Consider the following 26,877-nt stretch of genomic DNA (forward strand, 5'->3'; position numbering starts at 1 on the left):
ATCTTTGGTGAGAACTTCAAGAGCTTCCATTAAAGTCTTCTCAAGAGGATTTGACAAGTGCATTTGATTCTCCACTTTCATAATAGCCCTTTCGGTAGCATCGATTCTAAAACAATCATCCTCATCATTAGGATGCTTGATGGCTTCAAAGAGATCAAGACATAATTCTTCATCTTTGTACCTTAATTTCATTAAGCCATCGTCAATATCTATCATCATTCGGGCCGTCTTCATAAAAGGCCTTCCTAAGATCAATGGAATCTCAGGATCTTCTTCCATGTCTATGACAATAAAATCAACAGGATACCAAAATTTGTCAACCTTGACAAGCAAGTCTTCCGCAACTCCATGAGGATGGGCTGTGGATTTATCCGCTAATGATAACGTCATTCTTGTCGGCTTCAAATCGTTGATTCCTAATCTTCTCACCATAGACAATGGGATCAAATTAATGCTAGAACCGGTATCTACCAAACCTTTGCTTATGTGAACATTTCCAATAGACACCGGTAAGGTTACCCGCCCAGGATCATTCGATTTTATCGGAGTAGTGCGTTGAATTAACGCATTACAACAAGAGCTCACCGTTACTACCTCCGGATCCAAGAATCTTCTCTTCTTAGTGATGATGTCTTTGATGAATTTTGCATACATCGGCATTTGCTCTAATGCCTCGGAAAAAGGAACATTAATTTGCAACTTGCTAAAAATATCCAAGAACCGAGCATAGTGCTTTGCATCTTCTTTCTTTGACGGACCGGGAGGGTAAGGTAATTTCTTCACTTGTATAGAATCATCCACCTTCTTCTTTCCCTTCTCACTCACACTCAATTTTTTTCTCTCTTTTTCTACAACTTTCTCAAGAGTTTCTTTTTCCACTAATTCTTTCTCTTTCTCATTTTCAACTAAATCACCCTCAACATTTTTTTCTACTTCAATCACCCTATCTTTTTCACTCTCAACAATTTCCTCCTCAACTATTTCTCCTACACCCATATCAATATTTCTACCGCTACGAGTTAGAATTGACTTACAATGCTCACGAGGATTTTCTTGTGTAGTAGCCGGAAAAGGACCTTTGTTTTGATCGGCAAGTTGCTTTGACAATTGCCCGACTTGAGTTTCAAGGTTCTTTATTGCGGCATCCGTACTCTTTTGGCTTGTAATTTGCAATTGCATGAATTGGCTAAGAGTGTCCTCGATTGAAAGCTTTGTTTGTTGAGGTTGTTGATTGTAACCGCCTTGATAAGGATTTTGACGATTCGATGGGCCCGCTTCCGGCCTCCATCCTTGTTGATAACCTTGATTACCTCTTTGTTGGTAACCTTGGTTATTGTTGTAAGGTTGTTGTTGTTGTCTTCCACCATATCCTTGATTAGGATTAGACACATAATTCACCTCTTCACCCGGTGGAGGACAAAAACCTGTTTGATGGTCACCCCTACACAATTCACAACACATCACATGTTGATTTTTAGAAGGGCTCCCATTTATCTCTTTGATTTGTTGAGGGAGTTTTGACATTTGTTGAGTGAGCAATTCTACTTGTTGTGTCAATAACTTGTTTTGAGCAAGTATTGCATCACTAGTATTAAATTCAAGAACTCCCGGTTTTCTTTGCGATGCACTACGGTTGTGTTGCCCTTGATGATCATTCAAAGCCATCCTATCAATGATAGCAATTGCTTCAGCAGCTGTTTTTGACATCAACGAACCACCCGCGGTAGCATCTAAAAGAGTTTTTGGTTGAGGTTGGAGTCCATTCCTAAAGATATGGATTTGAGACAATTCATCAAACCCATGACCTTTGCATTTTCTAACCATGGACTTGAACCTCTCCCATGCTTCATTGAGAGATTCATTCGAACCTTGAGAGAACACCGCAATAGAAGTTTTCGCTTCCATGAACCTATTGTGAGGAAAGAACCGATCCAAGAACTTCTCTTCTAACTCGTTCCAATTTGTCATGACATTATTTGGTTGATCAAGGTACCATTCCTTAGCTTTTCCAATTAAGGAATGAGGAAAAAGTCTCCTGAACACCTGTTCTTCTTGGTCTTCCGGAGCACCAATTGTTCCGGCGATCTCGTAGAACTTTGTTAGATGAGTAAATGGATCCTCGTGATCTGCCCCTGTGAAAGGATTCTGATAAAGTAATTGAAGTAACCCCGTTTTCATCTCGGAGTTTCTTCCATTGGCTTGATCACGAGCAAATTGTGCATTGAGTCGAGGGCTATTAACACAAGGCCCTCGAGCTGGAACATTAGGGATCTCTCCTGCCATTTCTCCCTCAACTAAGTTTTCAACCGGAGTTGAAGAAGAAGATGCCTCTTGTTGTTGTCTTCTTTCCCTAGCTAGTTGTCTCCTCCTACGAGTTTTGCTATTCTCTCTACGAGCAGTCCTCTCAATCTCAGGATCAAAGAGGAGTTGATCTGCAGGTACACGTCCTCGCATAAACTGTAATCTGAAAAACTAACCAAGCAAATTAACAAACACAAGGAAAATAAATTTAGAAACAAGATATTAATTATAAGACTCAATACAAAACAAACTATTGCAATGCTTGCAATATCTAAACAACAATCCCCGGCAACGGCGCCATTTTGTTGAAAGAGTATTATGGTGTACTTTTCGTTTATATCGTATCCACAGGGATTATTGCGATATCACCGCCGTTCTATAGCCTATTTTGTCTTGAGTTAATGTTACTTTAGTTTTAGGTTTGCAAAAGATCATTCAATTCTTTTAGTAGCAAAGAGTAAATTAATGAAAGTTCTAAGTTAAAGAAAATGTATCAAGATTCGATTTCATCGACCTAAATTTGTATGTTTCCTTATAAATAGATGCTTATGAACTTGCTAACGATCAATATAATTACGTATCGACACCTATATCGTCCGTGTCCGCAACGATATAGCTAGATTTACCGTATTGTTTAACCGACGATTTCTCCACCGTTTAAACAATACAAATAACGTTTTAAGAACCGATACTTAGTAAACATCAAACTCTAAATCCATGTCTGCAACTTATAGTTTGAAAGATGATGAGTTAGGTCTAGATACAAACATTGATGTCTCAAACATTTATACCAAAGAAAAAGCTTTAATAAACAAACTAAACCATCTATATTGATCATCACTTGTTCATACACATATATTCACAAGAAAAACATACAAAAGGCTAGGAAGATTACATCTTATCTTGATACAAAAGGGATTTAGCTATCCATGAGAATGGTAGCTTGCACAAGAAGGAAAGGATGAAGATCAACAAGCATCAAAGGCGATTAATCGACGATCAAGGCTTCCAATCTTCAACTCTATATTTGCTACAGTGTATTATGCTCTTGTTTCTCTCTAAAATATCTCTACCCACTTCAAAAGTGATCTGACCCATAAACAAATAAACAAAGTTTCGCAGACCGCGCTTAGCGCGGTGCAGCCCGCTAAGCGCGCTATCAATAATTGCTTAAACCGCCCAACCGCGCTAAGCGGGCTCCAGACCTCGCTTAGCGCGGAACTCTCTGCCAGAACTTCCTTCTTTTCTTCAAAAGCGCGCTTAGCGGGCTCAACCTCGCTTAGCGCGCTACCTCTTTTCAGCAATCCTTGGCTTTGGTCTTGGAACATCTTCAAAGTGCTTTTTCCATGGTCCAAGCTTCCAATTATCTATAAAAACTACAAAATCCAACATAGATTGCAAAGATAAGAACTATTCAACAATAATATAAATATAAGAATAAATATATACCAAATGACAATAAAATACTACTATTAACCACAAAAAGACTTGAGAGTTACCAAAAATTACCTAAGATATTTACACAAATTGGTAACTAACAGCTTGCACTCATTAAATGAACACAAATATCAATGAACCTTCAAGTATTTCTAAACTTTGTCTTTTCTTGCATTCTCATGATATCCATTGGATATTAGATACTAGAGCCACATACTATATGTGTCACTTTAGTCATCTCTTTACTCATTAACATGAAAGTAAACATGTTAAATTAAACTTCTTGATGGAGCCTCCCTTACTACATCTTATTCTGATACAATCTATTTTAATTCTAATTTCTACTTAACCGATGTATTATATATATACCTGAATCATATACCAACTTAATTTATATCCCCAAAATAATATCTTCCTTGAACTACACCATTCATTTTATTTCTTTTAATTTTCTTATATAGGGGATTCATACCCAATAGATAATTGGTAAAACTAAACTGCATAATGGTCTTTACTTGCTCACTTTTCTTACCAATCCCAATAATAACATTGTTACAATTAGGAATTTTAGTGACAATCATGTTTCTAATTCATGTAATCAGACCATAAATAACGATAACTTATGGTATAGTCACCTATGTCACCCTTCACATGAAACTCTTACTTACATTAATTAAGATTTCTATTTACATCTTTTATCAAAACCTATAATCTATCAGTGACACATGTTTATATGATACAAAAAAGGTCACATTTTAATTAGAGTGTTAATACTGTTGTAGCTTATTTTGATCTCGTTCACTTGGATATATGGGGTCCTATTTCGATCCCATCCATGTTATAACACAAATATTTTTTGACTATTATTGATGATCACAGAAGAGTTTATGGATCTATTTAATGAAACTCAAGTCTGAGACATCCCAATTCCACAAAATTGTCAAGACAATTTGCTCTGATAATGATCCCAAATTTATCATGAAAATGTTTTATCTCAAACATGGGATCCATCATCATATGTCTTTTCCTTATACACCCTGATAAAATGAGATTGTAGAAAAATATCACTAACACCTCGTGAGTGCTACTTGTGCCCTTCTTTTTCAATCTCATAACTCTAAATAAAATTGGGGCCATGCCATATCTTATTCCATTTTTCTTATAAATAAACTCTCATCTAAATTCTTACAATACAAATCTCCCTTTCACATCATTTACCATGACACGCCTAATTACTCTAACATCAATGTGTTATGATGTTTAGTTTTTGCTTCCACTCCAAGAAAAAACAGAACCAAATTAAACCCTAGATCCAAAAAAAAGTCTCTACCTTGGCAACAAGCATGGTGTCAAAGAACACATCATCATATCTATTTTCCCCTTAATATACCCACTATTTATCCCAACCAACCCACTCCCACTAATTATCCATATATACCCAACAACACTCCCACTATTTCTCCATCTTCTAACCTCACCCTCACTCCCTTAGAAAGTCTAGCCGCATTTTTAAACCTCCTACATACTTAAGAGATTACCAATTTGCCATACTTTAAGATACCACTTCTTCTCCTTTCATTCTCCCAGGTAAACATCCTTATCCCTTATCTAGTTATATTTCTTACAATAATTTATCTTCATCTCAAAAATTATTTAAGGCTTAAATGGTGTTGTGGTCCCTGTAAGTTAGCGAGTTTTTGCATTGAGTCCCTAAATCTTTTTTTTAGGTATGAGTCCTTATATCTCATGTTTGTGTTGCATTTCGTCCCTGACGTTAGTAGTCTGTTAAAAAAATGTTGAGTTGGCAAATGGTGCTGACGTGGAATGAAATTTTATTTTTCTTTTCTGGCTTAAATAGTCTTTTGGTCCTTGTAAGTTGGCATGTTTTTGTTTTTCGTCCCTGTATTTTTATTTTTGGGGATACAATCCTCAAATGTTAAATTTCATTTGATTTTAGTCCCTAAAGTGAAAATCCGCAGGAAAATCTGCAGGTTTCCTGTGGATTTTCTTCAAATTTTCCTGCGGATTTCAATTTTACGGACGAAAACTAAAAGGATTTTTACATTCAATGATCATTTCCAAGAAAAATAAGATACAAAGACGAAAATAAAAAACACGCCAACTTACAGGGACCAAAAGACTAGTTAAGCCTTCTTTTATTTAATATTTTGCAGACGTGGCCATCAATACTTTTGAGGTCATTTAAAGGAGGACTAAATGCAAAAAAATATACCATTTACTTCATCTTCTTCCTCTTCAAATTTTTTTATGCACTTTTTCTTCTCTTCTTTATAACAGGTTGTTGCGTTTTTCTTCTCTGTAACATGGCTACATCATATGTAGGTAATTTCTCTCAGTCTCAAATCACATTTTGTGGTTGCAATAGGATAATGCGGGTGTTCATCTCACATTCAAGTGAAAACCCTAAAGGAAGATTCTGGAAATGTGGAAATTCAGGTGTATTATCAAGTTGCAAGCTATTCTTGTGGGATGATAAACTTAAGTGCATCATATCAACTGAACCGAAAAATTCAATTGGTTTTAATTGCTCAGAAGTTGTGCAAGAACTAGGTTGCATAATCAAAGACGTTGAAGTTAGGAAAAAACAGAAGATGAAATTGAAGTTGGAAAACGAAAGCAACAAGACCAATTTGTTTAGGATATTGTTGATTTTGTCATCGGTCTTGTTCTTTGCTTACCAGAAATGGTTGTGAGTTCCATTTCACGGCGTTTGTAATTTTTTATGTTTTAGTCCCTATAAGATGGTTATTTGTTGAATTTCATCCCTGTATTGGTTAATTAGTTAAGAATTGTCCCTGAATCATTTTGGCATTTTGCATTTCATCCTTGTTTCATATTGTGTTGTTTGTATATCATCCCTTAATCTTAATTAATTGTTTCTATTTAATTCTTGTTTCTTAATTTTGTTAGTAGGTTGTATTTTTTGTATGCCTAATTCTTTAGTACATAAAGGTGAAAAAAGAACATTATGATAAAAGACATACCTAGTTGTGTCATAATTTCATAAAGCCAAAAGGCATAAGGTTGCAAAATACACAAATAGACATAACTTGTCTCAAAAGAATAAGTTGTCTTAGAATTACACAAACAGAACATAACTTGTCTCAAAAGCATAAGCTGTCTTAGAATTACATAAAAATAACATAACTTGTCTCAAAATCATAACTTGTCTAAGAATTACACAAACAGAATATAACGTGTCTTAGAATTACATAATCACAAAGCTTTGTAGGTATTTTGATAGCCAGTCCCAAGCTTTCACATTAATCACCTTCAATTCTTTCATTTTATCATCTCAGGCTTGGATATATGTGGCCTTTGTAGATGTCATCATTAAGTCTCTAATTTGCGTCCCTCCACCAAACTTTTTGAAATTGGCATAGAAATGCCTAAGATAAAGTTTATGCTCTAGTCTCTCAAACATTACTTCAAACATAGGTATCAAACCCTGCAAACCGATTTCAAACAAATAATTAGAAATTAAGGATGAAATACAAAAAACCACTAAAGACGTAGGGATGAAATCCAAAAAAACCAGAAAAGTATTAGGGATGAAATCCAATCTCACTTTGAACCTGTAACTCTTGCTCAGATCCTCTATCTTAAATCTTGGATACTTTGGTTCCTTTTCATCACCAGAAACTTCATTTGCTTCATTAACTTGAACATCACAAACATCATTACCTTCATTTGCTTCACTAACCTGAATATCACCAACATCATTAGCTTCATTACCTTAAACACCACCAACATTATTAACTTGAACACCACCAACATCATTAACTTGAACACCACCAACATCTCCAATGAACACCACACTTCTCCTCCCAAATATAGAAAAAGTGCAGAAAAATATTTGAAGAGGAAGAAGATGAAGCAAATGGTATTTTTTTTATTTAGTCCTCCTTTAAATAACCTGCAAAGCATTGATGGCCTCGTCTGCAAAATATTAAAAAGAAAAATTAAATGTCGTTCCACGTCAGCGTCGTTTGTCAATTTTAACATTTTTTTAACAGACTACTAATGTCAGGGACGAAATGCAACAAAAACATGAGATATAAGGACTCAGACATAAAAAAATTAAAAAACTAAACGCAAAAATCGCTAACTTACATGGACTAAAACACTATTTAAGCTATTATTTAATTTATATTTGCCCTCTACTACTAAACCAACTTCGTTTTCTACTACTATAACTAATCTTAATTGGAAAAATCCATAGATCTAGAGTTAAAACTAGGGGTGCCAAACGAAAATGCCCTCCCCGTTTAGGTCCGCCCCGCAAAAGCCGCAAAAAAATTGGACGGAACAGGGAGGACATAGTTGAGGATGTAGGCCTAAACCCTAACTCTGCTCCGCAAAAAATGAGGGCGGGACGGAGAATCCTGCAGGCGCTGCACCTTTTAAGCCTAAAAACATAAAAATTTATGTAAATGCATGTGCTTGCAAAAGTCCGCATAGAAAACTGGGCAGGACGGGGCGAACACATTCAAGGGTGAGGGTCTAAATTCTTGACCCGCCCCGCACTAAAGTGAGGACAAAAAAGGCATGTTCAACGGATCTGACCCGTTTTGCCACCTCTAATTTAAACCTCTTGATAAAAAAAATACTTTGGAATTGACCCCTTCCTCTTAATATATATACTATTTTGTAATTATATTTTTCACATTAAAAAATTTTAAAAAATTCTTTAAAAAAAAGCCCAAAAACAAATTTATATTTTCATTAAAAAAAAATCTAGAAGTCTAAATTTTATTCCTTTTGTTTTTGTCTCACACACAATGACAACACACTAGACCTCATTTCTTTTACTTCATCCACCTCCGAAGTCTTCAGCTTCTCTCCTCTTATAAGTTCTTTGATGAAAATCATAATTCTTTCATGAGTTTTATAGAAAATAATGACATTTTAAATATAAAAGATTAGATAAAAAATTAAATTTATTCTCTAAAATTAAGTGACACCTGAATAATTTTCCTTACAAAATATAAAGGAGGGAATATCTTGCACTAATTTGTCAACTAAGATTAAAAACAATATTAAGAATAATCTTTTTATCAATCCTCTGCTACAATCTTAAAGTTAGTTGAATCTTTTTCATATTGTCAACCAAGGTGTATTTGATTTGACTTGTAAATTTTAACCTTAGCTATTGGTTCAATGGATTTTCATGTTGTTTTAAATAAATAGGTTCAACTCCACTGGAATCAACCTATGCACACATTTCTGGACTTTAGTTGTTAGAGTGATTGTAATACTTTCTTTATCAAAGACTTTTTCCTAATTGGGGTAGTCAATGCTGCCGGTATTTATTATAAAATTGATATTAGAAAAATGAGTTCTTATTGTGGAGTAGTCCATGTAACCAATGTCTAGTCAAATCAACTTAATGGATAGATGTCTAGAAATTAGAGATAGTAAATATGATATTTGGTGGTATCACCAAACTGGAATTATAGATACTACTCCCTCTATCTTTATTCTCTATCTCAATCTCATAACAAGTGTTTTATTTAAATTCTATGCACTTTTTAAGAAAATAATTAGTTATATTAATTTTAATGATAAAATTAGTATTATTTATTAAAATATTCTTATTTATTATAGGTACTGCAGTAGTTAAAAATCGTAAAAATTAATAAATAAAGATATGGTAGTGAAAAAATGGTAAATATTACATCTTAATATAAGAAAATTAATGGTTGTGGAAAAGTCAAAAATAATCTTATTTGATTTTTTGCCACCACATTAAAATTGTGGTTTTTTGGTCTTTGCACCATAAAGTTCTTAATTTTATTATTAAAATAATACAACTCTTATACTTTATCAAACTTATCAAATCTCTCTTCATTTTCTATTTTTTCTCTTTTATCACTTTCCCACTTTTTTCTTCCAAAAAAATAATTTATTATTGATATATATTTTTTTATATATGAAAAATGATATTTATGATCGGAATATTTTTTAGTCAAAAATGATATACCGAAAAAATTTATTCAAAAGATTTATTATTGATATAAATATTTTTATATACAAAAATTTAATATTGATCAAATATTTTTGTGAATGATACCTAAATAAAAATAATATTTGTATACAGAAAGAATCTATTATTTACAAAAATGGTATTTATGATCGAAATATTTTTTATTCAAAAATGATATACGGGAAAAAATCTACTATTGATTTAAATATTTTTATATAAAAAATTTACTATTGATCCAAATATTTTTGTAAATGATACCTAATAAAAAAAGAAGTTTGTATACGGGAAAAAATCTACTATTGATCTAAATATTTTTATATATGAAAAATGTTATTTATAATCCAAATATTTTTTATTCAAAAATAGAATAGGTCAAAAAATCTATTATTGATCTACATATTTTTATATACGAAAATTTGATATTGATCCAAATATTTTTGTAAATCACACATAAACAAAAATAATTGTATATGAAAAAAAATCTATTATTTACGAAAAAGGATATTTATGATCCAAATATTTTTATTCCAAAATGGTATACGGGAAAATAATCTACTATTGATCTTAATATTTTTACATACGAAATTTACTATTGATCCAAATATTTTTGTAAATGATACCTAAACAAAACCGAGGTATGTATACGGGAAAAAATCTATTATTGATCTAAATATTTTTATACATAATAAATGGTATTTATGATCAAATATTTTTGATCAAAAAATGATATACGGAAAAAAATCTATTATTGATCTAAATATTTTTATACAAAAATTTAATATTGATCCAAATATTTTTGTAAATGATACCTAAATAAAAATAAAATTTTATTATTATTTACGAAAATTGTTAATTATGATCCAAATATTTTTTATTCAAAAATGGTATACGGTAAAAAAAATCTACTATTGAACTCATATTGTAAAGAATTTTATTAACGATATCCACAATTATGAGTTTTTTTTTTCATCTCTAGTAAGACCAAGTTGTTCAATTTTGGAAGATAGTATAAAAAAATGTTTTCAAGGCGATATATTTCTCTATGTAAATAGTGTCTACACACAAATGACTCAACTATTTTTTGTCTCAGCTGAAGAAATTCAGCTGTAAAGTGTTACATAAATTCTGAATCTGGCTGTGTCCTCTCTTATAAATGGGGTCAGATGTTTGTTTATTCAAATCACGTGTCACACATGTTTAAAATCTGATACACTGCCTTTCTCAAAGTTGTGGTAGGGATGATTTCTTTTAGATGAACAACAACATGTTCATAAAAAAATGGGCAACAATAACATGTTATAAAACTATACATACTTAATAAATTGAATTGAGAATTGTCATTAAATGTGATAATTTATGTTATAAGAAATGTGTTTGAAAGGACCCTTCTGAAAAGAGTTCAAATAGATTTTGGGAAGTCCAGAATTATTTTAAGATTGAAAAGTTCATTTTTATTATTTACTGTAGGTCCTACTTTGAGAATAATCCACCCAACAACCCATACCTTAACTTATTCATTCATCCACCTAGACATGAATTAGATTATTCTTTTACTAAAACTAAAAATATTTTGGGATTGATTTTAGAATTTAAATTGTTAATACATGTTCATTGGATGCAATATTTCCATTAATAAAAAATAATGCAAAGAATAAAATTGAGAGTGAAGATTTATTTTGGTCCCTCACAAATATTACACCTGTCAAATTAGTCCTTCACAAAAATTGACCCAAATTAATCCCTTACAAAATTTAACCGGATCATATTAGTCATTCTGCTAATATTTTTCTCAAATCCGTTTTTTCCTACTTCTAAACCGGTTATTTTCATACTTTTAAACCGTGACTGGACTGACAAGTTGAATTTTTTTAATTTTTAATTTTTTAAATAGTAAATTAATTTTTATTTTTAATTTCATTTTTAAACAGTTATCAATGAATAATATCAAAAAAGCCAAAATTGTTTCTTATAAAGTAATTTTTAAACAAGTAATTTCCATGATTTCTAGTAATATTAACAAATTCTATACATAAATTTTTACCTATGAGGTCTCAAATCCAAGTCCCTTCAAGTTAAATGATTTTCACTTTACAACTAGACAAATCCATTTCTATCGTTAATAAAGTGACTATCATTTACAACTAGAAAAATCAATTTCTATTGTTAGTAAAGTGACTATTATTTACAACAAGACAATTCAATTTTTATTTTTAATAAAGTGACTATCATTTACAACTAGACAAATCAATTTCTATTGTTAGTAAAGTGACTATCATTTACAACTAGATAAATCAATTTCTATTGTTAATAAAATGATTATCATTTACAATTACACAAATCAATTTCTACGGTTAGTAAAATTGTAGAGACTAAAATGAAATAACCCTAAAATTTGAAAGGAAGTGAATTGTCTGTTTATTGAAATGAATCTTAGGCATTTTATAGCCTTTTACACGTACTGAGGCAAAACAGAAAAACCAATTGTTATGGCAAGCTACAAGGAAATTCAAAAGCAACTAATCCTAGAAAATAGGAAGCCCATAAGACTAGGAATTTTATTGATGACATGAATAAAATAAATAACTAATTTTGACTAACATTCCCTCCCTTAAGCTAATGCATCTGCATTGAGCTTAAACTTCAGCTGCATCAATTACTCCAAGCATTCCACGGAGCTTCACAAATTGCTCCAATTTGAGAGGCTTTGTCATTATGTCAGCAATTTCTTCTTCAGAGCTACAAAAAGTCAGCTTCACAACTCCATCATTTACCAAGTCTCGGAGAAAATGAAATCTTACTCCGATGTGCTTGCTTCGTCCATGAAAAACAGAATTTTTGGCCAGCTGAATTGTAGAGCTGTTGCCACAATTAATTTCCGTGCTTCCTTTTTCTTCAGCTCCAAGTTGCTCCAATATTCTCCTAAGCCAAATACACTGACAAGCACAAAGTGCAGCAGCAATGTATTCAGCTTCTGTGGTTGATAGGCTCACTACTGGCTGCTTTTTCGAAGCCCATGAAATTGCTCCAGACCCCATAATGAAAGCAAAACCTGATTTGCTCTTCCGGTCATCCAAATCTCCAGCATAGTTGCTATTTGTATAAGATGCGAGACCTGCGTTTCTTCTGCCTCTTTTGTAAAGTATGCCAAAATCAGTTGTTCCTTTTACATACCTTAAAATCCTTTTTGCTGCAAGCCAATGAGAAGACTTTGGATTTGCCATGAACCTACTAATCAAGCTTACTCCATACATCAGATCTGGTCGAGTGGTTGTGAGGTACATGAGGCTTCCAACTGCTTGTTTAAACACGGTGGTATCTATTTCATCTCCTGCCTCATCTTTCGATAATCGTGTTCTGGGAATCATAGGATTCTTAACGGAATTGCTGCTCCCTATGCCGAATCTTTCAAGGATTTCTCGAGCATATCTTCTTTGGCAGATAAATATTCCAGCTTCATTCTGTATAACTTCAATTCCCAAAAAGTATCTCATCATTCCCAAGTCAGACATATCAAATTCTTTCATCATTGAACTTTTAAATTTATCACACATACTCTTATTGCCTCCAATAAAGATGAGATCATCTACATAAAGACTAACAATAAGTATGTGACCTCCTTCTTTCTTGGTAAATAAGGTGTGTTCGTTGGAACATTTTTCAAACCCTTCACGTATGAAATAAGCTTCTATTTTGCTATACCAAGCCCTTGGCGCCTGTTTAAGCCCATATAATGCCTTCTTCAATCTGTAAACCTTGTCTTATTTTCCCTTTTTGATAAACCCTTCTGGTTGTTCAATGAAAACCTCTTCTTCAAGTTTTCCATGGAGGAATGCACTCTTCACATCAAGTTGAAATATTTCCCATTCATATTGAGCTGCAAGTGCAAGAATTAGACGTACTATATCAAGTCTGGCTACCGGTGCAAAAACTTCCATGTAATCGATTCTATATCGTTGTGCATATCCTTTTGCCACCAATCTGGCTTTGTGCTTTTCTACTTCTCCAGTTTCGTTGAGATTAGTTTTGAAAACCCACTTAACTCAAATTGGCTTGACTCCTTTTGGTAGATCTGTTAGCTCCCATGTGTTGTTCTTCTCTATAGCCTCCATCTCAACTTTCATTGCCTCTTGCCATTTTATGCATCGATGTGCTTCTTCGAAAGAGCATGGATCATTTTTGCTTTCGGCCATCAGCATCATGAGATTTTCTTCTTCTTCGGACAAATCAGCCCCTGTCACATAGTCTGTCATCCATATTGGTTTTCTTCTAGCTCTTTTGTCCTTCCCTTGAACTAGACTTTATGGAGTAGTGTTGCTGTCCTCACTTTCAGGTGATCTGATTCCACTTGAGCTGCCACCACCATCTTCATTTTCTTTTTGCTCAGTTTCTTCTTCTTGCTCAACTTCTTCTTCCTCAAGATTGTCATCTTCATCTTCACACACTAACACATCAGCTTTCCTTTCTTCATCGGTTCTGCCCCAATCCCAACTTTTCTCTTATTCAAACACCACATTTTTGCTTGCAATGATTTTCTTGGAAACTGGATCAAATAATTTGTAAGCTTTTGATCCGTCGCTGATTCCTAAAAAAATACACATCTTACTCTTATCCTCAAGCTTGGTTCTTCTTTGATCTGGTATATGAACATGAGCCACGCACCCGAAGACTCTGAAATATGCCACCGTAGGCCTCATATTGCTCCATGCTTCTTCGGGAGTTGTATTTTCTATTGCTGAAGTTGGACTTCGATTTTGTACGTGCACACACCATTTCACAGCTTCTGGCCAAAATACCTTCGGAACTTGCCTTTCGTTCAATACAGCCCTCACACCATTCATGATTGTCCTATTTTTCCTCTCAGCGACTCTGTTTTGCTGAGGAGTATAAGCCGTTGTTAATTGCCTTCTAATGCCTTGAGTTTTGCAGAATTCTTCAAATTCATGTGGGGTGAACTCACCACCTCTATCTGTTCTCAAGCAAGCAATGTGTTCACCAACTTCTTTTTCAACGCTAATTTTGTAGTTCTTGAAGTTTTAGAATGCTTCAGATTTCTCATGTAAGAAATAAACCCATGTTTTACGTGAGAAATCATCTATAAAGCTTAAAATATACCTCTTATTGCTGTTTGACGGAGGCTTGAGAGGACCGCATATGTCGGCATGTACGAGTTGTAGTTTCCTTAAGGCTCTCCACATGCTTTTCTTTGGGATTGATCTTCTGTGTTGTTTTCCAATCAAGTAGGTGATGCAGGTCTTCTTTGGGATCTTCAGATTTGGCAAGCCATCTACCAAGTGTTTTTGTGACAATGTATTGAGACCCTTGTGATTAAGGTTCCCAAACCTGCAGTGCCACAGGTGAGCTTCTTTTTCTGTCTCTAGCTTTGTTTGTAGACACATGGTCTCCTTTGGTGCTGCAATGGCTGACACATGAAACATTCTATTTCCACTCATACTAGTTTGCATGATTAAACCCTTCCTAGAGTGAAATACTTTACATGTTCCATTTTGAATCAATATTGCCAACCCTTTTTCTTGAAGTTGTCCTAAGCTAAGCAGATTATTCTTAAGCTCGGGAACAAAGTAGACATCTGAGATTACTTGAGTGACACCATTAACTTGCATTCTTACATTTCCTTTTGCTACCACATCCTTTGTCACGTCATTCCCCAATTTCACAGTTTGACAAATACCTTCTTCTAAATTAGAGAACCAACCTTGGTTTCCTATCATGTGGTTGGTACATCCTGAATCCAAGAACCATACCTCCTCTTGCCCTGTTTGGTGCAGATCCATGTGTGACATCAACAAGAGTTCATCTTCTTCTTCCATCTCTGCATAGTTTGCCTTTTTCTCCCATTTTGGACATTCATATTGAAAATGTCCAAGCTTATGACACTTGAAGCATTCAATAATTGCTTTGTTTAGGGCCCGTCTTTCACGTCCTCTTCCTCTTCCACCTATAACGAAGGCTCTTCCTCCTCTCCCTCTTCCAAATCTGTCATCATGAGCAACTTTCAACACATGTTCCTCCACTTGATGTTCCTGCATCCTTTGTTCATGAACAAGAAGACTTCCATGGAGTTCATCAATGGTTAAGATGCTTAAATCATTTGACTCCTCTATCAAACATACAACATAATTGAATTTAGAAGTCAATGATCTAAGTATCTTACTGACCACCGTGCTTTGCTCCATGTTTTCACCATTTGATTTCATCTTGTTCACCACACTGAGGGTTCTTCCTAGAAAGCTGTCCACCTTCTCTCCTTCTTTCATAGCAAGCAACTCAAACTCTCTTCTGAGAGCCTGAAGTTGTGCCCTCTTAACCTTTGTGGAACCTTGGTACTTTTGTCGCATTGACATCCAGATTGCCTTTGATGTCCCTTTGTCAAGAATTGTTTCCAGAATTTCTCTATCAATAGCCTGGAATAAAAAATTCTTAACCTTCAGATCCTTGAGCTTGGCTTCCTCCACACTTTTTTTCTGTGCTTCACTCGCTGCTGTGGTTCCAATCGCTGGCGCCGGTATTCCTTCGTCTACAAGACTCCACATCTCTCTGCTTCTCAGAAAGTTTTCCATCATCATTGACCAATGATCATAATGACCGTCAAATTTTGGAATAGCTGGTTGCACGAACTTTTCTGACATTTTGTTTGTAGACTCACACACACTTTTCACTCCCAATCAGGCCCCTTGCGGAGCTCTGATACCAAATGTAGAGACTAAAATGAAATAACCCTGAAATTTGAAGGGAAGTGAATTGTCTGTTTATTGAAATGAACCTTAGGCATTTTATAGCCTTTTACACGTACTGAGGCAAAACAGAAAAGCCAATTTTTATGGCAAGCTACAAGGAAATTCAAAAGCAACTAATCCTAGAAAATAGGAAGCCCATAAGACTAGGAATTTTATTGACGACGTGAATAAAATAAATAACTAATTTTGACTAACAAAAATGACTATCAATAACAACTAGACAAATCAATTTCTATTGTTAGTAAAGTGACTATCATTTAGAAATAGACAAATCAATTTCTATTGTATTAAATTGACTGTCATTTAATCTGGAGAGATTTAGGTTCGAGACCATATTGATACAAATTTTGTATTTTTTATTTTAAATTTAGAATTGTTTAAGATTAACCACATGGGTCTGAGTTCAACTCCTTATAAGAAATAATTTTGGCTTTTTTATATTATTAATTTATAATTATTTAAAAATGAAATTAAAAATAAAAATTAATTTAGTATTTAAAAAATTAAAAATAAATAAAATCCAACGGGGCAGTCCAGTCACGGTTTAAAACTAAGAAAAAACCGGTTTGAAAAAAATATTAACAGAAGGACTAATATGATCCGGTTAAATTTTATAAGGGATTAAATTGAGTCTATTTTATTGTGAAGGACTAATTTGACTCGTCTAATATTTGTGAGGGACTAAAATGGGTCTTCACTCTAAAATTGAAGCGAATAAGAAAACTGATGACAAAACTAACTGATCGTTCACCATTTCTACCTAATTTCTATCATGGATTCGGTCTAAATTTGTTGATTCGGTAACACTTTGATCAATGTTTTATTATTTTTGTTTAAGTATTTCATGTTTGATTGTTTTTATGTTTACTTTGCATTATGTTTTAATTTAAGTTATTTAGATGCTTTTGATGCTGTTTGGTTAGTTGTGTACAAGTTTCAGCTTTGAACAAGTCATCTTAAATGTTGAAGCAACCATGAAGGAAGGAGAAGCAAGAGAAAGATGAAAATTCAAGGTTCTGGGGTCAAACACGGCCGCCCGTGCTTCCACGCACGGCCCGTGTCAGATGATCAACTCTCCTCCATACAAAATCCAGGGGCGACACACGGCCGCCCGTGCTTCCACGCACGGCCCGTGTCAGGATGGCTGGGAGCAAAAATAAAAATAAAGAGCAACACGGCCACCCGTGCGTCCAAGCACGGCCAGTGCTACTGAGAGCGTGAAAACTTCCAATTTTAGGGCTTTTTCATTAAATCTCCACCTTGAGGGCACTTTAGACATTGCATTTGGCTGAGATTTGTACCTAGACTATTTAGTTGAGTTTGAGAGAATTATTGAGGGACTTTTTGCATCATACGATAGAAAATCACAGAGGAGAGAAGATAGCTTCATCAGGAGTTTTGGAGACGGAGAGATTCAAGGGTTTCCACCATTGAAGATCAAAGTCACCATTATTTTTGAGTAATGTCTACATTCTTTATTATGTCTTTCTTGAATATTATGAGAGGCTAAACCCCTCAATGCTAGGGGGGTGGTCCTGATTTGGTTTTTGTAATAACGATGAATTTGTGATTTCGTCAATACATTGGTTTATATTATTCAGTTAAATTATGCAATGTTCTTCTTGTTTTTTTTATCGGTCAAATAAGGATTAATCTATGGCTAACAAATACAGGACTGTAGTTGTTAGGGTTTGTGCATAATTTGATTACAGTAGATATCACCTAGGACTAGGGATACCCTATAATTACCACATAATCTTGATTATATAAAAGCTTGGTTTCAATTTAGGTTCCTAAGGACTTAGGATTTAGGTTGGAAGACCAAAGGTTTCCTCACTAAGGACTTAGGAGGAAACACCCTAAGGATGTGGTAACTGAATGTTATGAACTTGTTGAAGAGATCTTAATTCTGAGTGTTACATGCCAAATCAACCACTCACCCTAGCATCTCATATATTTGATAACAAAAATCAATTTATTTTTCTCATTATTTTACTTTGCAAGGATTTAATCCCCTAAAACCAAAACATTAATCTTTTGTTCAATTGAATCATATTTTACGAATCTGTATTTCCTACGCAGTCCTTTAGATCGACAGTCGGGGAATTTCCCCTATTATTACTACAGAGGCAAAAATAGTACACTTGCTATTTTTCTGATCACTAACTAATTAAATAAAGTGAGTTTGTTAAAACTTGGTCAAAACTAACTAATTAAATGTCATACAAATGTGAGTTAGTTAAACTATGAGGGGGTCTTAGAATTATTACATTGGTCTTTACACACTCACTTTAAATGAGTTGGACACCACATATTAATCTAAAATCTTAAGGCATTACGTTTATGGGCCTTCTCACTTATAAAATGTTTAACATTTGTTTTTGCATCCAACGCGGGACTCATACTCACACTTGATATACCAACAATCTTCCCCTCAAGTGTGAGTTCATCCATTCTTGTAGGTATTCTCACCCTTCAATGAAAGCTTTTTCATCCATATCTACTTACATTGTCATTGGATGCACTCAATGAAACACGCCGCCTGAACACTTTTGTTAGGAAGACTTGGGATATAAGGAGCCATAGTCGAACTAGTTTCTGATGCCACTGTTGCGTCATGAGGAGGTTTGGGTTTAAATGAGTATGACACCACATATTAACCCGAAACCTTAAGACATTGGGTTTATGGGTCTTCTCATTGGGTTTATGGGTCTTCTCACTTATAAAGTGTTTAACATTCGTCTTTTCGTCCAATGTGACACTCATACTCACACTTGATATACCAATATAAACACATTGTATTATTTATGTTTCGTATCCTCCCTCAAATTGGAATGAATGTTGTGTAACATTAGTTTGGTAGATATAGTGGTAAAAGATCCATGAAGAAGTGTCTTGGTAAGGATATCTGCGACTTGTTGTATTGTATGGATTGACATCAAGTGGGTTATGTTGGCTTGAACCTTATCACAAACTACATAACAATCGATTTTGACATGCTTTGTGTTCGTGTAATATCAGGTTATTGGCAATATGGATAATCAACTTGTTGTTTGTTAGTGTGTGAGACACTTTTAGTGATGAGAGAAAGAAAGAATAATAAAGAAATAAGGATAGAACAACAAATGAATTTCGGTGACATTGGTTAGAGCGCGGTATTCTGCCTTCGAAGATGATCTTGATACAACATTTTTTCCATATGATGAAAGAGTTGTCTAAGTAGAAACAAAAGCCTCTTAGAGTATGTGAGAAGTATGTCTTGAATAGTAATCTTTGTGAAGGAGCAACTTTATAAGAATTCGAAAAAAATAGCCTGAAGATGGACATCAATATGATTGGAAAAGAATTGGCTCAACCTGCAAATAGAGAAACTTATATTAGGTATAATATGTGTCGAGCATAATAACTTACCTATAAGACTTCTAAAAGTTGAAGCATTGGTTAGGAGAGTCCTTTTTGACATAGTTGAGTTTGTGGTATGCAAGTTTGGTAACAAAAAGACATGTTTTTGAGAAGTACAAAATTATTGTAGGATTGAAAATTTCCTTTCCTTTATTAGTGTAGGTCCTACTTTAAGTACAATCCACTCAACAACTCATACCTTAACTTATTCATCCAGCTAGACATAAACTAGATTATTCTTTTACTAAAATAATTTTTGTGATTGATTTTAAAATTTTAAAATTGTTTTAAAAAAAATAAAAATGAAACACGTTTGTTAATTTTATTTTTGAAAATTTCTTTAAAGATGAAAAAATGAAAAAAAAAAAAAAATTCATAGGCGCATTTGCATTTATATAGCAAGATGATTTATATTCATTCTTTATACATTTTAAAGTAACATAATATTACAAATATATTATTAATAAAAATTGTATAATTTTTTTTCTTCTCAAAAATAAAAATTTAAACATGTAAAATTTATTTCTAATTTTTTTAAGTTTGTAAAACTTATAAATAAAAAGAAATTTTAAAATTAGATAACCAAACAAATTTTATTATTTTAAAACCAAAAATTTGTTTTGCCAATAAGCCCTATAAATCTATTTGTTTCAAGGTTTAAAATTATACTTTTAAGAATATAGATAGTTATGGGAATGCAATATTCTCTCATTTGTTTCAAGAATTTTAAAATTGTTCCAAAATATATTTTGTTCCAACAAATGTTATTTACACATGATTTTTCTTTTACTATTTTTAAAGGATGAAAATCAAATATCTTTATAAAAATAAAGTTCAACTAACTCAAACTTCTCATAATCACTCACACTTAGCTGTATTTTCGTTTTTTTTTTTTATAATTTTAAATTAAATGAATTTTATAAATATTTCAAGGAAATCTATATTTTTACATGTGAAATCCTATGAAGTGTCAAAATAAGTAATAAGTTTCATTAAAAATAAAGAAATAATAAGTTTCATTAACATATTTATTTGTTCTAGGCCAGCTACAAGACTAAGTTAGAAAAGCCCAATCATGATGAAGCCCATTCCAAAAGCATATGGGCCAAGACTTTGAAGGCTTAGGAGACTCGTAACTAGGGGACTTACAATTGCCCACCATTAGATACAACCGGACGGTCCTTGTGTAAGATGTCGGATTAAGCGGAGACGATATTAACCTCCCACACCAAATAAAGTACAACACGCCACATTTGAATACTTTCAAGTATTCAATCATTCATACACTCGTATCATTAGGGTTATTAAAAAAAATTTAAAAACTGAATTGAACCGTCGAATCTTACCGAACAGAAGTTAAGATTACTGGTCTATTATGTTTGGTTAGCGAATCAAACCATTATGCACAAACAGTTCTAGAACCGAAACTAAAACTGAACCCGATCCAAACCAAAACTGAAAATGAAAAATGCTTAAAACAAGTTAAAATTTTTTTTAAAAATTGAAAAAATAGCTTAACAATTCGGTTTTTTGATAAACGATTCAGTTTGGGAAAATTTGTCTTCTAACAATTCGAAATTTTGTAACGGTATACCAAACCAATAATTTTGGTTCAGTTCAGTTCCTAGTAAATTGCAACGGTTCAGTTCAATTCGAGTGAATTTTTACTTTGGTTTAATTTGATTCGATTCAGTTTTTCTCACGAACTGTACCATGAACAACCCTACATATCATATTACTTTGGCAGTTAGAGTGTTAATTTTGAAGACCCACCCCGCTTTGTCCTATCATAAATTCACTCCACCGCATCAGAACTCCATTCCATTTGACCTCCATCTATTTCTGGCTCCGATTCTGAACAGTATTCACAAGGCAAAAGAAATACTAAAAGGAAAAGAAAGAAAAGATTGCAAGCTTGGTGTACATGTCCTCTTTGGCAAGTGTCACGGACTTGTTGAATGAGACCATATAAATATAGAAGTCTTGATGTTTTTTATCCCTAAAAAGTTAAGGAAATTTGATTTTTGATCTCTAATGTTTTTCTTCAATTTTAGTCTATATTTAAACGAAACAGTGTGGTTTTAACCATCGATAACTCAGAAAATGTCATTTGTTCTTTGGTTGTAGCATATACATGAAAATTCCACCTGCAACAGAAACATTGAGTGACTCATATTCTCCTGTCATTGCAATGCTCACAAGCTCACATGCTTTCATAGATTTTTCTGAAAGGCCACTTCCTTCACTGCCTAAAACCAAGCACATTGGTGTATCTGATATGGAATCACAAAAGCTTGGAGAAAGTGAACAAACCGGCTTGATTAATCCGTCGTGGTCTGGATGCCCGGCAAGCAACTTCATTTGGAATTCTTCTTTGAGAGACTCTAGATGACTCCAACTTCCTGAAACTATAGGGAGCTGAAAGGAGGCGCCTCGGCTAGCTCGAAGCGCTTTCTCATTGAATGAATCACAGCATCCGGGAAGCAGGAAAACTCCATCCTGTTAACAATGGGAATTAATTTAGTATCAACAACCAGTTAAAAGCTAGTTTATTCAACAAGGAAGAGCGACTGGGGAGAAAGTATGGATTCCGCTACTAATAGACGAGAGGATATGTTACAATACTCGGAAGCCGATCAAACTTAAACATAGGAAAAGGATTCTGTACATAACAACAGGATCAGTATATAGCAAGCATATAGGAATAAAGGATAATAGCTTACCCATCTAAAGGCCACGGCGGATCTGAGCAATGTACCGAGGTTACCAGGATCCTGCGGCGAACAATTTTTTAATAAATCAGCAATGACACATGGATTTTCTGAAATTCACAAAAAGTTTTACATAAAAATTCATATGACTAAATAGCTATTTTACGAACAAAAGTCAATGAATATTGTGGCTCATCGGCAAATACTCCGCGTATGATACAAGTAGGAAGACCTTTTTTCCAAAAGGTGGATCAAACATTATTATGAATCAAAAGATACATTACCAGTATAGGGCTATAAATTCTAAAGAACCGAACAACATTTACCGAACAAAAGCCAAATAAGGATTGGAGTGCCTCCTTTCAAATTATGAAATGTACGGCTACAATATCATGCAAAATTTCCCTAGACAAATACGTTTAAATCTAGAAATAGCATTAAGAGTCACCTGAATACCATCTAGGACTAAAATCCGATGTGCAGATGGAAACCACTTCTGGCAGTGACTTTGATTGTCGTCTAAGTTTAAAAAGCTTGCAGGAATTTTCATGAGGCCAATTGCATCAATTGAATCAGTCGACTGCAGACCTGAAATCTTTCTCATCACTATGGAGCTCACACGCACAATAGAATTAGTGGATTCATCCAACCCATTGGGAATTTCAGCTTTCTCGGGAAGAATTAAACAATCCACGGTAACATTTTTACCTTGCGTTGATTCTTGAAACCTGTAGATCTCTCTGCACAAACAATTTCAAAAAGCAAAAATTAATCAAAAAAGGTCACTGCCAAACGAAAGAAATAGTAAAAACTGTACATGTAAAAAATGGAGTGAACGAAAACTAGAAGAGAAGAACGGAGTAAAACCTGATAGGTGTAGATCCAACAAGAATAACGGAACCATGAGAGTGGCGATAAGAAGAGTTGTTACGGAGTTTGAGGCAGTGCTTCACGAATGGGTTTGAAGCACTGGTTATTAGTTTGGATTTTGCTTCGTAAGAAACTGGTTCTTCTTCAAGTTGTGGTGGTGGAGTAACCGAAACCCTTGGTGGCTGAAAATAGCGCGTTCTGTGGGTTTGAGGATACAAAACGATAGCGTTGCAGCAGCATTGCATTTCTGGTTTGTTCCTTCTTTGGCTCTTTCTCTAATTCTCTTCTACCAGTTTTCAGAACTGGGTAATTTTTTTAGCATCAACTTATTTTTATTAATTAATTCTATATGAAAAAGAATTATAAATATAATATTTATATACTTTTATTATTTAATAATTGTAGAGAAAATTATAATCAATAAAAATATAATGATAAAATAGTAAATAAAAACATGCATAAAATAAAAACATTGTAAAATTAATAATAACTTTATGTTCTGCTAAGTTTTGATGACTTAAGAGGGGCGTTGGTCGGTCAAAGAAACACGAGGCGGTGCACCAAAGAACAGTGAAAAGGACGATTATTATGCATGTTAATGTGGAACAAGAGAAAACTAAGGACGAAGCAAATGACGGAGAACCAAACCTGAATGGGGTTTCATCGCCAATTGAAAAGTTGATTGAAAAGCCATCTACGGAAGATAAGAAATCTCAACCACCGGTGGAGAATGAAGAGGTTAATTATAAGCCTTGGGTGGATGTCATCCAAGGTAATAGAAATCTAAATCGAGGTATGGGGGTGGAATATGTAGCCTCAACGATGGTCAATAGAGAAATTGAAATCGTGATTGATGAGACGAATGTAGCTGAGGAATTGGAGTTCTGGGAACATGCAGTGATTCTCTTCGCTTTGGGAGAAACACTATTAATGAATGTTGCGAAGAAATTCATGGAAAAAACTTGGAATTTTGTCTCATTACCAAACCTTTACTACAATTGATCGTACCTGATTAGAATGGATCTTCGTGGCCTGCAACTTGATGGACTTCTGGGAAAATGGGGGAGGTGTACCTACAAGATACTCCGATGCCAAAGTGAGAAAGAGAGCAAATAGAGCGCAAGTACAAAGAGTAAGAGTGGGAATGAATAAATAACTGACCCTTTAGTGAAAGAGGGTATTTATAGCCCTCAGCGTTGAGTCAAGGTTCCATATTAGGCCTCTAGTGCAGGCCCAAAAGGGAGACTGACAGGGTCTACGTGCGTAGTGGAGACCAACACGTATTCTCTAACCTGGTTCAATTACCCCGAAATACCTGAAAGTGGAAGACGCGGTCTTTTTGGGTCCCTTGCTACACCATTTCACTTGATTTGCAAGGGAAGGGTGGATTTGATATGAACTTCGAATTCACTATTTTCCTGTGCTTTTTCAGGTGAGATGGCCGGTCAGGAAGAGAGAGTGCCAACGCCCGAACACGCCGAGGAAGTCACTATGATTGATTTAGTTACACACCCCTACCTGGAATGTGAAGGATAGAAAAACACTTAGAAAGGGGGGTTTGAATAAGTGTGACTTTAAAAACTTATAAGATAAAAACAATGAACACAATTATTTTTATCCTGGTTCGTTGTTAACGAAACTACTCCAGTCCACCCCCTTAGAGTGATTTACCTCAACTGAGGATTTAATCCACTAATCTGACTGATTACAATGGTTATTCACTTAGATACCCTCTAAGTCTTCTAGAGTATACAGATCACAACTTGATCACTTTAGGAAATCACCACTTAGAAAACTTCTAAGTCTTCTAGAGTCTACTAATATAACTGATCACTCTAGGAACCTTTTACAATCAACGTAAAATAATGTTTACAAGAGTATAGATTGCTTCTTATAAAGCTATAATCACAACAGTGATATTTCTCTTAAGTTCTAAGCTTAACACTCACTAAATATTACAAGAGTTTGTGAGGTTGAAGATGAAGTTCGTGAGCTTTGAATTTGACAGCGTTTTGGTATTTTACGCAAGAGTTCGTTTGCTGCTTCTGATCAGAACTTCTATATATATAGGCATTTGAGAAGATGACCGTTGGGTTGCATTTAATGCATTGCGTGAATAGTACAGCTTTGCATTTAATGTTTCACACTTTTGTCAACTACCTCGAGCCATGCTTTTCCTGCTTTAACTGACTTTGCCTTTTGTAGCTTCTAACGTTCCTTTTGTCAGTCAGAGATTAGACTTAATAGCCTGTCATCTTGTACTTGCTTCTGGACTCATGTTTGTGAATAACAACGTTTGAATATCAGAGTCAACAGCTTGGTGCAGAGCATCTTCTTGTCTTTTGAATTTGAAGAGCTTGAGCGTGATACCATAAGAACTTCAGTGCTTCTGCTTCTGACTTCATGTTCTTTTGATGCTTCATAGTTCATGTTCTGATTCTGCTTGACCATCTTTTGATGTCTTGCCAGAGCATGTTCTGATGCAGCCATCCAGAACCTTCTGAGTCAGTGCTTCTGAGCGCTGATTATGCATACTCTTTATATATTTCCTGAAATGGAAAATGCAAAGGATTAGAGTACCACATTGTCTTATACAAAATTCATATATAATGTTATCATCAAAACATAGAATATTGATCAGAACAAATCTTGTTCTAATAATCTCCCCCTCTTTGATGATGACAAAAACATATATAATTGATATGAATTTGTAACCAGAATATCAAATGACCAAAGACAATTACACAGATATAGCATAAGCATATAATCAGAGTGTGTGAATATGTCTCCCCCTGAGATTAACAATCTCCCCCTGAAATAAATACTAGAAGAATTCATAAATAAAAGACATCCCTGAGTATTTTTCCATTTCAGTCGAGACTTTCACTTTGCATAGAACTTCAGAATATTCAGAGCTTCTGCTTCATGTTTCCATAGGACAGCTTCAGAGCTTTGAATTTCTTATTTGTAATCAATTATGCTTGATTGTATCAGAACATTATTGAATGTATCAGAGCATTTTTACATCCTGGAATGTATCAGAGCATACTAAACAAAATGTATTAGAGCATGAATGTATTAGAGCATTCTAAAAAAAAAGTATCGGAACATTCTAAGAAGAATATCAGAACATTCTTCTTGCTTCTGATCTTGAAGCTTCACAGTACTAAGCTTGCTTCAATTCTCTAAGAGCATGCTTCTTTATAGAATTGCTTTTCCCCATGTATTTGCTTCTCATGTTGAGCTTTTTCAGAATATCTTCAATCCTGCAAAAAATCTCAAAGACATAGAACTTGCAAATAATGTTAGGAAATGTTGAGACTTAATCCCAGCAACTGATATAATAAATCAAATCAATTATCATGTTTCTCCCCCTTTTTTTCATAACATCAAA

The 26,877-nt window shown here is 34.1% G+C and overlaps 1 protein-coding gene across 1 annotated transcript; it reads right to left on the reverse strand.

Moving 5' to 3' along the window:
* Window positions 1-21,793: 21,793 nt before the first annotated feature.
* LOC131645959 (uncharacterized) lies at window positions 21,794-23,798 on the reverse strand. Its single transcript, XM_058916148.1, has 4 exons — window positions 23,481-23,798; window positions 23,062-23,353; window positions 22,626-22,676; window positions 21,794-22,401 (listed from the first exon to the last, which is right to left on the reverse strand). Exons 1-4 carry the CDS (start codon window positions 23,726-23,728, stop codon window positions 22,009-22,011), a joined length of 984 nt encoding a protein of 327 aa, XP_058772131.1. The 5' UTR covers window positions 23,729-23,798; the 3' UTR covers window positions 21,794-22,008.
* Between the last annotated feature and the right edge of the window lie 3,079 nt (window positions 23,799-26,877).

The sequence above is a fragment of the Vicia villosa genome, linkage group LG2 (genome assembly GCF_029867415.1).
Source record: "Vicia villosa cultivar HV-30 ecotype Madison, WI linkage group LG2, Vvil1.0, whole genome shotgun sequence".
NCBI classification, from domain to species: Eukaryota; Viridiplantae; Streptophyta; class Magnoliopsida; order Fabales; family Fabaceae; genus Vicia; species Vicia villosa.